This window comes from Sminthopsis crassicaudata, chromosome 6, assembly GCF_048593235.1.
Source record: "Sminthopsis crassicaudata isolate SCR6 chromosome 6, ASM4859323v1, whole genome shotgun sequence".
Taxonomy (NCBI): Eukaryota; Metazoa; Chordata; class Mammalia; order Dasyuromorphia; family Dasyuridae; genus Sminthopsis; species Sminthopsis crassicaudata.
The window spans coordinates 79,001,141-79,015,134 of NC_133622.1; the positions used below are offsets into that span (position 1 = coordinate 79,001,141).

Here is a 13,994-nt window from a genome sequence, read left to right on the forward strand (position 1 = left end):
GGTCACAATTCTATCATTCCAATCCTGGAATAAGGAAATCTCAAACTAAAGAAAATAACTTCAGGGTGTTTCTTCTAATATGACTAAGAAGAAAAGAAATCTAAGACAACACCTAGGTGATGAGCATTGACTCATCTAAGACATGGAAATGCCAAAAGCAGGTAAGTTTTAAGATAAAAATGCTATTATATTCAGAAAAACCTGGAGAGACTTATATGAAATGATGCTAAGAAAAGAGAAGATTGTACATAGCAACAAGAAGATTATGTGATGATCAATTGTGATGGACCTGGCTCTTTTCAACAATAAAGTGATTCAGGCTTATAGACTTGTGATAGAAAGAGTCATCTGCATCCAGAGAGAGGAATGCGGGGACTGAATGTGGATCACAACATAGTATTTTCACTCTTTTTATTGTTTGTTTGCATTTTGTTTTCTTTCTCATTTTTTTGTTTCCTTTTTGATATGATTTTTCTTGTGTGGCATGATAAATGTGGAAATATACTTAGAAGAATTGTACATATTTAACCTATATTAGATTATTTGCTGTCCTGTGGAGAGGGATGGGGGGAAGAAAAGAAGAAAAAGTTGGAACACAAGGTTTTGCAAGGGTGAGTGTTAAAAATTATCTGTATGTATTTTGAAAATAAAAAGTAATTATTTAAGTAAGAGCTATATTGTGATGCCAGGATATTCAAGATATAAATGCAAAAGAATAACTCTAAAACACTTAGTAGCAAAACCTCAAAGAAAATATAGCTTACCCATCAGATCAGTTAGAATTCCTAGAAGAAATGATGTAAAATAATTGGAAAAAAAAGAATTTGAACTATTGAAGAAAAAACTAGAAGGAGAATCAACAGCTGAGCTTCTGTATAATATACCTTACCGAAGTAACACACACTCCTTGAAAATTATCATGGATTAAATACAAGTTAATGATTCTATTAGTTAAGAAAAAACATTAAAACAAATTCAAAAGATTGAAAATAGATAGTTTAAGATATCTCGTATCAAAAACTACTTTTCTAGAAAATAAAAGAGGGAAAAATCTAAGAATCATTAGACTATGTGAAAACCATGACCAAAGGAAGAGCTTAAACATTGTATTTCAAGAAATCATAGAAGGAACTGGCGCCAAACTCTTAAACCAGAGAGCAAAATGAAAACAGAATTTACCAATCATCTCTAAAAAGAAACATCAAAATGAAAACATCCAGGAATGTCATGGCCAAAATCAAGAGTTTCAAGATCAAAGAAAAAATACCATAAGCATGTAAAAAGAATTTGAGTACAGGAATCATGGTCAGGCTTATGTAAGATTTAACAGGTGTGATTATGAAAGAGCAGATATCATGGCATATGAATTTTAAAAGGAAGAAAACATAGGTTTACAACAAAAAATAACTGGCAAAACAGTACAATCCTACAGAGGGAAAATGAGCTTTTAATGAAACTAAGAATTTCTGTGCATTACTGAACAATATTTCAGAGCAGAATAAAAACTTTGAAATTCAATCACAAGAATAAAAAGAACCATAAAAAAGTAAATACAGGTAAGTAATCAGAAAACACTTTATAAGGAAAAAGCCTGTACATTCTAATGGGGAGGACTCATCTTCTATATGCATAGATATAATATAAACTGTTGTTATACATGATCATAGAAGGAGTCAAATAAGATGAAAGAACTCAGTGATTTTTGTTAGATTTTGATATACTGAAAAGGAAAAAAAAAACATAAGGGGAAAAAGAAAATAAAGACAGTTAAAAAGAGGGAAGAAAAGGTGATAGAATTTATAATCTGAGTGCACAAGTAGAAGTTTATGTAAACCTGAAAGCAAGAATCACTTGAACATCATTTCCTTCTATCTGTTCAAATGAAAGTGGAAAACACAAATACACAATCAAGTCAACAAGACTTACTAAGCTCTTATTGTATATTAAATACTGGGATAAATGCTAAGGACAAAAATTAAAGCAAAAAAAAAAAAAAAAAAAACACAAATACACACAGAATTTGGTGCAGAAATATATTGAACTCAATAGAGAAGCAAGAGAAAGTAGAGAGATGGGAAAGGGGAGAATAAAAAAGAAGACAGAAAAATGGATTAATTATAAGCAAAAAAGAAAAAAAAAAAAAAAAAAACCAAACACTTAGATTAGAAGTGAAGGATTTTGAAGACAGGTTTAACAGAAGAAATAAAGGGATGAGAAACTTAAATAAAAAAACAAAAAACAGAAAAGGTGAGAAGCAAAGAGAAGAAAAAGTACCAGAGCTAATCATAACTGAATATAAAATGGATGAAAATATTCATATAAAACAGAGGACAACAATATGTTGCTCTTAAGAAAACATGCAAAAATTTAAAATAAACAATAAAATCTATGGTACCATATGAACTGAATAATTTGATGAATAACTATTATTAATTAACATAGCGCTAGAAATGTTAACAATAGCAAAAAGACAAGAAAAAGAAAATAAAAAATTACAGGCAAAGAATAAAATTATCACTTAGAGAGATGTTAATTTTAAATAGTAAGCTAAAAAATAATTAAAATAATAATTTCTGAAAAGTTGGAGTACATAAAATAAGTCCATATATATATCATCCCCATTTCCACATATTAACAATAAAACTAAACAGGGAAAAATAAAAATAGAATTTCATTTAAAATAATTACAGAATGTATAAAGACAAGCATCTATCAAAATTCATAAAGAATTAGAATATTAAAATACATTGTTGAAATAAAGACAGAACTAAACTATTAGAGAAAAATTAATTACTCAAATATAGATCAAGTCAATATAAAAAAATAACAATACTACTTAAGTGCCATGCCAATCAAACTACTGAAGGATTACTTTACAAATCTAGAAAAAAAAACAACTATGAAAATGATCTGAAAGGATAAAAGGTCAAAAATGTCAAGAGAAATAATACGGGTGCAGAGGTAGAAACCAAGGGGACCTAGCAATACCAAATGTGAAAGTATATTACAAAGAAGTAATCCTCAAAATCATTCAATCATCAATTAGAATGGCAGTGGACCAAAAAAAAGAGAAAATGACAATGTTGGAGAGGTTGTATGAAAAGAAGTATAATAATATACGATTCTTAGAGTTCTGAACTGGTGGTTTAGACAGTCTGGAAAGGAATTTGTTTCAAAAGTTATTTAACTGTACCTAATATCCTTTGCCTAAGTAGAATCACTATAAAGTTTATCGAAGAAAATCAAAGAAAGAAGAAAAGGAGCACGTATGGTGTATACATAATATATGCATTCAAACATACCCATGCACATACATATACACACACATACATATATATCTGTATGCATACATGTGTTTGTGTGTATGTATGTGTGTGGGCAGGTGGATGACGCCCATGATAACGTGCAGAACCTAGAATCAAGGAAGCCAGAGTTCAAATATGACTTTTGCCAGCTGTGTGATCCTGGACAAGTCACAAAATCCTGTTTGCTTCAAGTTCCTCATCTTTAAAATGTGCTGGAAAATGAAATGGGAAACCACTCCATCTTTGCCAGGAAAACCTCAAATGAGGTCCTAAAGAGATGAGCATAATTAAAACAGCTGAACTGTATGTCTGCATATCTTTATGATTAAAACATCTTATGTTTATGTTAAAATGCTTTATATTATGACATGTTGACAATTTTTTTTGAGGGGAGAGACTCTCTTTTGTCTGGGCTAGAAGTATAGCTGCAACTTAAAGGCGGAAATATATAGGTTTGACTTCCTCAGTTTCCTCAGTAAGATTTAGCAGCTTGCCCATTAAAGGAGCAGAGGGTTTGAAATATGTTATTTTGGAAAGCAAAGGAGTTAGCCTTACAACCAAGAATTATCTAGCTAACAAAGGTGAGTGTAATCCTTCAGGGCATAAAATACACATTTAATGAAACAGGGTACATTCAAGCATTCCTGATGAAAAGACCAGAACTGAATAGAAAATCTGATATCCAACAGGAGATTCACAAAAAGTCTATGTATACATGAAGCATGAAAAAGTAAATATGAAAGAGTTCTAATAAAGTACTTAAAGTTAAACCTTTTACATTCCTATATGTAACTATAAGTAACTTCCAAGAATTTTTTCTTTATTGGGCAGTTAAATGTAGGCAACAGAGATAGAGGGTATGAGTATAGATGGATTATATTAGGATGATTCCTACCACCAAAAAAAAGTGTGAGAAAAAGAGAAGCACTGATAAGCACAGGAAAGAGAGAGACAGAATGGAAGAAATTCCTCACATAAACCAGGCACATAAGGTAGAGCTTCTATGTAGAAAGGAAAATGGAGGGTGAGGTTGGCAAGCAATGCTTGAACCTCCCTCTCATCAAAATTGGTTCAAAGAGGAAAATTTATCTATCTGTTTACAAAGATAGACAGAATCTTAAGAATAAAAACCTTACCCAATAGGAAAATAAAAGAGGTAGAGGATAAGAAATGAAGGCTGGGGCAGATAGGGATAATAAAAGAAAGGGTGTATTAAGAGAGGCAGCAAAAAAAAAAAAAAAAAAAAAAAAAAAAAAAAGACTTGAGAAAGGAGGAGATAAAAGGAGAAAAAGATAAAAAGAAGAAAAAGAAAAAGAGAGGAAATACATAGTAATCTTAAATGTATATATGAATGGGCTAAGCTTACTCATAAAAAGAAGTGGATAAAAGAATGGTTAAAAATGAGAACCCAATAATATATAGTTTACAAGAGATATACCTGAAACAAAAAGATACATATAGAGTTAAAATAATACTTCAGTTGAGTTTAATTAAAAAAAAAAAAAAAAAAAGACAGGGGTGTCAATCATGATCTCAGATAAAACAAAAGCAGAGACCTAATTAAAAGAAATCATAAGAGAAATTACATTTTACTAAAAAACACTATAGATAATAAAAAAATATCAAAAAATTTTATATCAATTTTCTTTGATAAAGACCACATTTCTCAACTATATAGGGAACTGAATCAAATTTAGAAAAATTAGAGCGATTACTCAATTGATAATTGTCCAAAGAATATAAACATTCAGTTTTCATAACAAATCAAAAAGATCTATAGTTATCTGAAAAATGTTCTAAATCCCTGTTAATGAGAAGTATGAAAATTAAAACAACTCTGAGATTAAATCAAATTTCAATGATTAACAATTTTAAAATTAGTTAAATGCTAATTAAAGAATCTCACACACATCAGATGACAGATGCTAGAGGAAATGAAGAAAAATAGTATACAAATACATGGTTGGTGGAATTGAGAATGGGTCAATAATTATGAAGAGCAATTAGCAATTATGTATAAAAGGCTATAAAACTGCACCATACTCTTTAATCTATTGGTACCACTACCAGGTCTGTATCTCAAAGAGATCAAGGAAAAAGGAAACAGATCTATACGTTCAAAATTATGAATAACTGCTTTTTGTGGTAACAAAGAATTAAAAATTATGGGAATGCTTTTCAAAATCAGGGAATCATAGAACAAGTTGTGGTACATGATTGTTATAGAGTTACTATGCTGGAAAAAAAGACAAGAGGGGTGGTTACAGAAAAAAATATGGCAATACCTGTATGAACTGACACAAAATGAAGTGAGAAGAATCAGAACATTACTATACACAGTAACAATAATGTTCTAATGATGATAAACTAAGAAAGATTTCACTACTCTGATTAATGATCCAAGAAATTCCAAAGGATGAAAAATGTTATCGACCTTGCACTGAGAATGAAAAATTAAATATAATTTTCTCACTTTGTTTTATTTGGATTTTTTAAATGATACAGCTAATATGTAAATATGATTTCACATGTACAATTGATCTTATGCTTTTTCTTTCTCAATAGGTATATAGGAAGTAAGAAAGGAAGGAAAACACATTGGAACTCAAAATTTTAAAATGAAAGAATACTGAAAAAAAATAATAAATTTAAGAGAAAAAAATGAAGAGGTTGCTTCAGAAAAATCTGTTAAGAATTATACAGATTGCCAATGATGGACAGAAACGGCTACACCCAGAGAAGGAACACTGGGAAGTGAATGTAAATTGTTAGCACTACTATCTATCTACCCAGGTTACTTATACCTTCGTAATCTAATACTTAATATGCAACAAGAAAATGGTATTTACACACATATATTGTATCTAGGTTATATTGTAACACATGTAAAATGTATGGGATTGCCTGTCATTGAGGGGAGGGAGTGGAGGGAGGGAGGGGATAATTTGGAAAAATGAATACAAGGGATAATGTTATAAAAAAAATTACTCATGCATATATACTGTCAAAAAATTATAAATAAAATTTTTAAAAATAATTTTAAAAAAATAAAAATAAAAAGAATTATACAGATCGCTTCAGAGTGAAGTGAGCAGAACCAGAACAATTCATACTGTAAAAAACAGCAACTCTAAAAGACTTTATGACTCTGATCAATGCAATGATGAAACATGATTCCAGAAGTAAAAATAAATGCTATCCAGCCCATGAAAGAGGGAAGGAACTAAAATGCAAAACGAGACACAAATATTTAGAAATGATTAGTGTAGAATCTGTTTTGCTTTAATATGCTTATCTGTTAAGATTTTTTTTTAAAGACAGAGCAAGCAAGGGGAAAAAGAAAATGATTAATAGCTAAAAGATCATAAATGGCAGACAGTAATAATTTAAGGTAATAATATAATTTTATAAAAATTAATATTAAAATTCATTTTAGAGTTAATCTATACTCACTTTGGGGGCAGATGCTTCAAAAAGTAACCCAATGCTTTGAGAGCCTGTACTCTAATTCCTTCACTTGTGGATGCCAAAAGTTTGTAGATCACTCTATATAAGAGAAAATTAAAAAAAAAAAAAAAAAAAAAAAAAAAAAAACCTTAGGTTAATTTTAAAATGAAAATATGAAAATGTAAGAAATTTTTTAAATAAAAACATTCATTAATCTATGGGACCAATTTAAAGTTGAAGTGAGATGATAGCAAGCAGCATCACCATAGCTGACAAAATATACTCATAATTCATAGATGTCAAATGTGAAAATTTGATTACTATCATCATAACAATAGTTACTATCAATGGAGCAAGAATAAAAAGTCTATTCACTTTTTGAAAGCTTTGACAAGAATGCAAGTAAAACTAAACTAAATACTATTATTCTTTTAATATGACAATTTTCATATTGCAGCTGAGATCCAATACAGAGATACACATGCTCCCTCTACTTTGGAATTATTTATGATCACCTATCATCTAAAAGCAAAGAGGTAGGTAGCACAGGGGCTAGAATATCAAGTCTTAAGTCAAAAAGACCTGAATTCAAACTTGGTCTCAGACAGTTATTAGCTAAGTAACTCTGGACAAGTCACTGATCTACTGTTTCTTAGTTTCCTCATCTGCAAATGAAGGATAACATACACCTACCTCCCAACATTTTTATGATGATCAAATGAGATAATTTTAAAGTGTTAACACTGTGCCTGGCACAGAGCACTCTATTAATGGAAACTGATGCTGATGCTGATGATGATGTTCTATCATGATCTATTAACTGAGTTCTCTAATATTTTTAAGAAGGTATCAATATAACAAGAAGCATTTATTAAGAAGTAAGTGTTGGGAGAAACAAAGAAAGACAACAATAGCAATTGCTACCAAGGAATGTACATGTAAATACCTGTGCATCTAAAAGACATACAGAGTATATGTAAGGTAATATGAAGGAAGACACTAATAGCTAGGGAGAATGGGAAAGACCAAGAAAGACATCCGGAAGAAGGGTGGAATTTGGAATGAATCTTGAAAAACTAGAGAATGAGGGATAGCTAGTACAAAAGCAAAATGTATATATGTGTGCATATATGTATAAAACCTTAGTTGAGCGCATCATTCTTCTTTAGAGTTAGTCCTATTTCATATTATCTTATTTAAGGAAAGGATTCTATACGGCATGTCCATATATATAAATAAATGAATGAATGAATAAAAGACTAATTAAAATTCAGTTGGGAAATAGCATGAACAATTAATAGCTTACTTCAATTTACCCATAAAAATTAAAAGACATGATTCAAAACACAGATACCACTAATTGTTAATTATTGATATTCTGGTCATGATTAATAACTTAAAACTATGATGTAATTTGTATACATAATATATAATATGTTTAATATAATACATAAGTACATAATATACAATAGCTATTATATATTTGTATATATATATATACTACATATATGTCATCAAAATGTAGCTATATACACATATACACACAATCTGACAGAATTCATTTGATTAAAAATCAAAAAGCCATTTTTAAACTGAATTAATTATATTCTCCTCCAAATACTCCCCTCTTCTTAATTTCTTTGTACATTCAAATTATACAATCATCCTTCCTGTAACCCAAACTTAAAACCTTCATCTTCTTCTCTCTCACTTCCCAATATCCAATCAGCCAAATTCTACCATTACTACCTTCATATTATTTCTCACATAGACTTCTTCTATCATTAAACATGACCACTTCCCTGGTACAGCCTTCATCACATTCAAGCCTATATTATACTATATAGCTTGCTGTTACTCCTCTTGCCTAAGGCCTCCTCTCATTCAAATGAATCTTCCATTTAGATGTCAAACTGATCTTTCTAAAGTACAACTCCAACTATGTGTATATCTCTGTCTCTTTGTCTCTCTCTCTCTCTCTCTCTCTCTCTCTCTCTCTCTCTCTCTCTCTCTCTCTCTCTCTCTCTCTCTCTCTCTCACACACACACACACACACACACACACACACACACACACCCTTCCTCACCCGTTCAATCAACTCTAGTTTCTGTCCCTTGTCTCCAAAAGCAAATATAAAATTCTCTCTTTGCCTTGTAAAACCCTTCAAAAAAAGTTTCTCTTACCTTTTCAGTGTTCTTTATGATACTCTGATCTAGTCAGTCAATAGACATTTAAGTGCCTACTCTATACTATATAAAGTACTACAAAGAAAGGAAAAAGTTCTAAATGTCAAAGAGTTCAAAATGTAATGAAAGGGACAACATGAAAATAAATATGCACAAAGAAACTATGGAATAAACTTTGGTTGATCAAAATGGAAGGCTCAGAAGGTGACTATATACTATCTATATTCAATGAAAACATCCCATTTTAGGAGGAATAAAGAAGCTAGATGATATTCAAAGGAAAGAAACCAGAAGAAAAAATGGCAAGATGAGAAAAGAAGACTTAAGGAGGGCCATAAGAAAGGTCTTCAACTCTCTAAAGAGATAAGACTTGTTCTACTTCATTGTAGAGGACAGATATTAAAAAAAAGAGGTGAAAGTTCCAAAGAAGCAGATTTTAGTTTTATATAAGGAAAAGCTTGCTAACAGTTCTCTCCAAAGTGTCTTGGCAATTCTTAGATTCTCCTTCACTCTATGAGATAGTCAAACAAGGGATGAATGGTCCAGCATGTTGGTTCTAATTTAGAAGGGATTATATTGTTTAGGTAAGTTCAATTGCCTCTAAAATACCTTTAAAATTATGATTATGTAAGATTTTTAAAATTCATTAATAAGTAGGTAAGAATTTTTATTTAGCACAATAATATTCCATGATGAATTATACATTTGCACTATTGGGAGAAGTAGATTAACATATTTGTTAAGCAGATATCAGATTTCTAAGAAACAAAAGGCAATTTTTATTTATACGCTTAAATTATTTTAGGAAAGCTCTTACAATAACCCCAAGCTACCACTGGAAAGAAAGCTCCCAACATTCAATCACTAATAGTGTTTGGAAGAGAATTGGAGTACAGCAATATTTTTTAAAATTAGAAATATTAATATCACACACAGGAAAATCAAGAGTGATAAGACTACAACATATAATCATTGTCATCCAAACACTACTAAAGAATAAATGTTCTCAATATTAGACCAAAAATATATTTTTAAATTTTAAATATTAATGGTTTAAACATTTATTTTTATTTCCTCTATTCAATTAAGTGGTAAATTATGCTTTAAAAGGTCATAGAATCCACAAGTTCAAAAGTTTGAGGCAGAAACATTTATAGCTTAAGATATATGAAAACAAATTATTTCTATCACTGTTGCTTTAAAACCGTATTTGCTTTAAATAAAAAGTATGTTTTAAAATAGTATTTTTATCTAATTTTTCTTAGTGCTATAGATTTAAGATTATGCAATATATCAAGACACATATCACATATATATTCAGATATCCATAAAGATACTAATAAAATTAGCAATGAAATATCATAAAATCAGATTTAGATTTACAAGACTGAGATCACTGAATTCAATTCCCTTATTTATAGATTAAGAAAATGAACCCAAGAAGTTAAATGACTTTTGTAAAGTCACATAGGGTCCCACAGATGGAAGTATCTAACCTAAATCCTTTGTTTCCAATAAATCAGGCTGCCTATCTTCCATGCCATCAAACCATCAACTTCTTTCTGAAGGCATCTAATTCATTTCCTCATTCTGAAACGCAAGAAAGTTCAGCTTGTTACTTTAATATTTTCATAGAAACATCATAATGGACCACAAAAGCACATCATTTCTATGTTTAGTAGTTTCGAACTGTTTTTAACCACAGAGATACAAAACAAGCATCACAAGACACTTAGTTACTCTTCTGATAAAAAAAAAAAAAAAAAAAAAAAAGACCTGAACCAGTTCTGGTAGCTATCAGAAATGAAAATGTAACAGCATCTTAAGATGAAATAAATAAATGTAAGCAACTCATTTAAAACTTCCATAGGCCTCAATTTCATTATCTATTAAATGAGGAATTTATTCATAATGCAATTGAGGTTCACTGCAATTCTAAATCAATGATCCCAAGAACTACAGAGATCAAACCTTTAAAAAAGCAATTGCATTAAGTGACAACAGCACAATGTACTTTTACTGAAAATCAGAACTGATGTCCAGCTCTACTAAATATATCCCAGAAAGTGAAAAAGTGATCTAGAACACAAAACACAACAGAAGGTAGCAATTCTACAAAATTCTCATCCCTTTTTACATCCAAATATAATGTTTTTGTTAATCCTAAATGTTTTATGTAATTTGGGAGTTAAAGTGAGTTTTTTTTCTGAAAAATGATTAATATATCAGGGCTGAGAACCAATGAAGAAAAGGAAAATTGTTGCTCGACAGTACAACTATTAATATTTAATGCTTCCAGTTACTTTTCAGTTTTAATCTCCCCTTACGACAAAAACAGTATACAATGAGATTTTAAGAGGAAATGCTTCTATATCAATATTTATATGAAAAAGTATTTACTATGTTATCCCATAAAGTATTTTTTATTTTATGAAATCAATTATCAATTTTATATCACCATACCAACAAAAGACAATTGCCATGGACCAGCTTCTAGAACATGGAAATACCTTTATAAGAGAACACTCCTAACACTTATTTCCTATAATAAAATTGTACCTATGCCAAAATTTACTTTCATCCTTCTACTAAACACAGAAATTCTAATTAATTCAATTTCTTTAAACTATATGATGAGAAAATAAAATTTATTAACATAACACAATGAAATGAATGAAGAATTAAACCATGATTTGTTTCGAGATTCATGATTGAAGATTAAATAATAGCATTCAAGATGCAACAACTAAATATATAGCATGAGTAAGTCACCTACAACTGAGATCAGATATTATCTTAGCACTTAGCTGACTTAATATATTTTAGAAATAAGCATTCAGCTTCGACAAATACTAGTAAATTCTTACCGTAATCCATTCCTCTGATCAAAAGCAGGGATCATAGAGCTAGGATGTTCTGACATTAGTGCAACCAACAGTTGTAGTACATCCATTAGATTGTCATCCTATTTTGATTTTATTTTAGAAATTTAAAAAAAAACAACAACAACAATTAATTTTAACCTAGATTACATAATTCTCACCAAGGCAGCTGGGAGGGAAGACAAACTAAGATTAGTTTGAAAGCATTAAAAAAAAAAAAAAAAAAAAAAAAAGGAATCGAATAGCCTATATAAAGACAAACTTTTCAATAAAATATTTAATAGGACATAAAGGTCTGCATTGACAAAGTATAAAAATAATGAAGAACATGCTAAAATTTAAAAAGGGGGGGGGGAATGAATTGCTTTTTTTTTTCTTCTTTCTTTTGTGAGGAATACTGTCTAAGTATTGCCTAACAGGGAAGATCCCTACAATACATCTTACATATTATTTTATAAACATTATAGTATTTATTATACATGGGTCTTTGCTGAAATTTTCTTGAGACCCAAAATTTCTTGCAAAATCACTACTTGGATCAATGTAAATATTTTCCTGAGACTAAACAATCCAGAGGCTTTCTTTCATACTAGCAGTAGCATACAAGGATATTTATACATGGGAAATAATAAAAGGTTGGGCCACTAGAAGTACACATGAGCATTATAAACTTATGCAGATTTTATAGATCACTCCCTAGATTCGAATAAGTTGTTAATATCACTTCTTAAAGTAGTATATTTTTAAGAATATATAAGGTACTCGAATTTTCTCCTGGGCCCCTAAAATTTAGTATTTGAGTCCCAATACTTACAACAGGCTAAATGGATAGTGACAATACTTAAGCCCCCAAGTAAAGAACAATTACTAGTAATTCAAATAATTATTTAATTTTTAAAAATTGTACATAGCAGTAATCTATGTTGGAAGTCAGGAAACCCTAAAGATAGCCACATAAATCCAGAGAGAAATACAAATCACTTTAACACTTCAAGGGGTATGAGTATTAAAAAATCTAAACATAAACATATTTCAATAAAGAAAATAAACTTATTCCCTTCCCCAAGGTCTAAAATGATTCAGATAATCTCATCAATAATATATGACAGGTTATATATTACTTTTTAAAATGGAGAAACCAGGAACTATTTTATATTTTTTATTATAACCAAATGTTTAATATATCACACGACCAAGAGCATAATAGAATATAACTATACAAAGTAAAAAAAAAAAAAAAAAAAAAAAAAAGATATTTCAAGAAAAAGCTATTTCATTAGGATAGGCAAGTGGTCATAATGGGCCCATAATAAGATTATGGCAATAAAAAAAAAGAAGAGGTAACGCATGCAAGAAATATTGTGTATATAAAATTTACATGATTTAGGGAAATGATTACATATGATAAGAATATGGGATACTAATTGTCTCCCTTCAACTCTTCAAATTTTGGCATAGAGTTATGATTTTATTGGCTCAAAAACTTTAAAAGCCATCCTTTTCTCTGTCCTTAAATCAAGGAATTAAGGTCCCTAATAAATAGAGAAACAATTAAGGTTAATAAGCCCCATTCTCTGTATAATTAGAACTGAGGGATCAACTATGCATGAAATTGACATAGCTTTATGTTATGGAAGAATTCTTTCATGTGTATTGTAGAACCATTGAGAGGTGATTATCAAATTATTAGTGTGAGTCTTTATACCTTGGAAATCCTCATGTTTCAATCATGATGAAAGTGATGGAGAAACGTGCAAAAATATTTATAGCAGCCCTTTTTGTAGTAGCAAGAAACTGGAAACTGAGTGGATCCCATCAGTTGGAGAATGGATGAATAAGTTATAGTATGTGAATGTTATGGAATATTATTATTCTATTAAAAAATAATTAGCAGGATGATTTCAGAAAGGACTGGAGAGACTTGTATGAACTGATCCTAAATGAACTGAGTAGAACCAAGATCATTGTACACAACAACAAAATTATGTAATGATCAATTCTCATAGACTTGGCTCCCTTCAATAATGAGGTGATTCAGGCCAATTTCAATAGACTTGTAATCGAGAGAGCTATCTACACCGGAGAGAGGACTGTGGGGGACTGTGTAGATTACAGCATAGAATTTTCACCTTTTTTGTTGTTGAATGCTTTTTGGTTTTTTTTCTCATTTTTTT

General features: G+C 30.0%; 1 protein-coding gene across 4 annotated transcripts in view; it reads right to left on the reverse strand.

Moving 5' to 3' along the window:
- The window catches only part of LRBA (LPS responsive beige-like anchor protein), a 742,057-nt gene that overhangs the window by 614,764 nt on the left and 113,299 nt on the right, over positions 1-13,994 (reverse strand). For all 4 annotated transcript variants that reach the window (XM_074272516.1, XM_074272513.1, XM_074272515.1 and 1 more), the window contains exons 17-18: positions 11,806-11,903; positions 6,759-6,851 (exon numbers count right to left, since the gene is read on the reverse strand). In XM_074272516.1, coding sequence (XP_074128617.1) covers positions 6,759-6,851; positions 11,806-11,903 — 191 coding nt within the window. The remainder of the gene's footprint in view (positions 1-6,758; positions 6,852-11,805; positions 11,904-13,994) is intronic.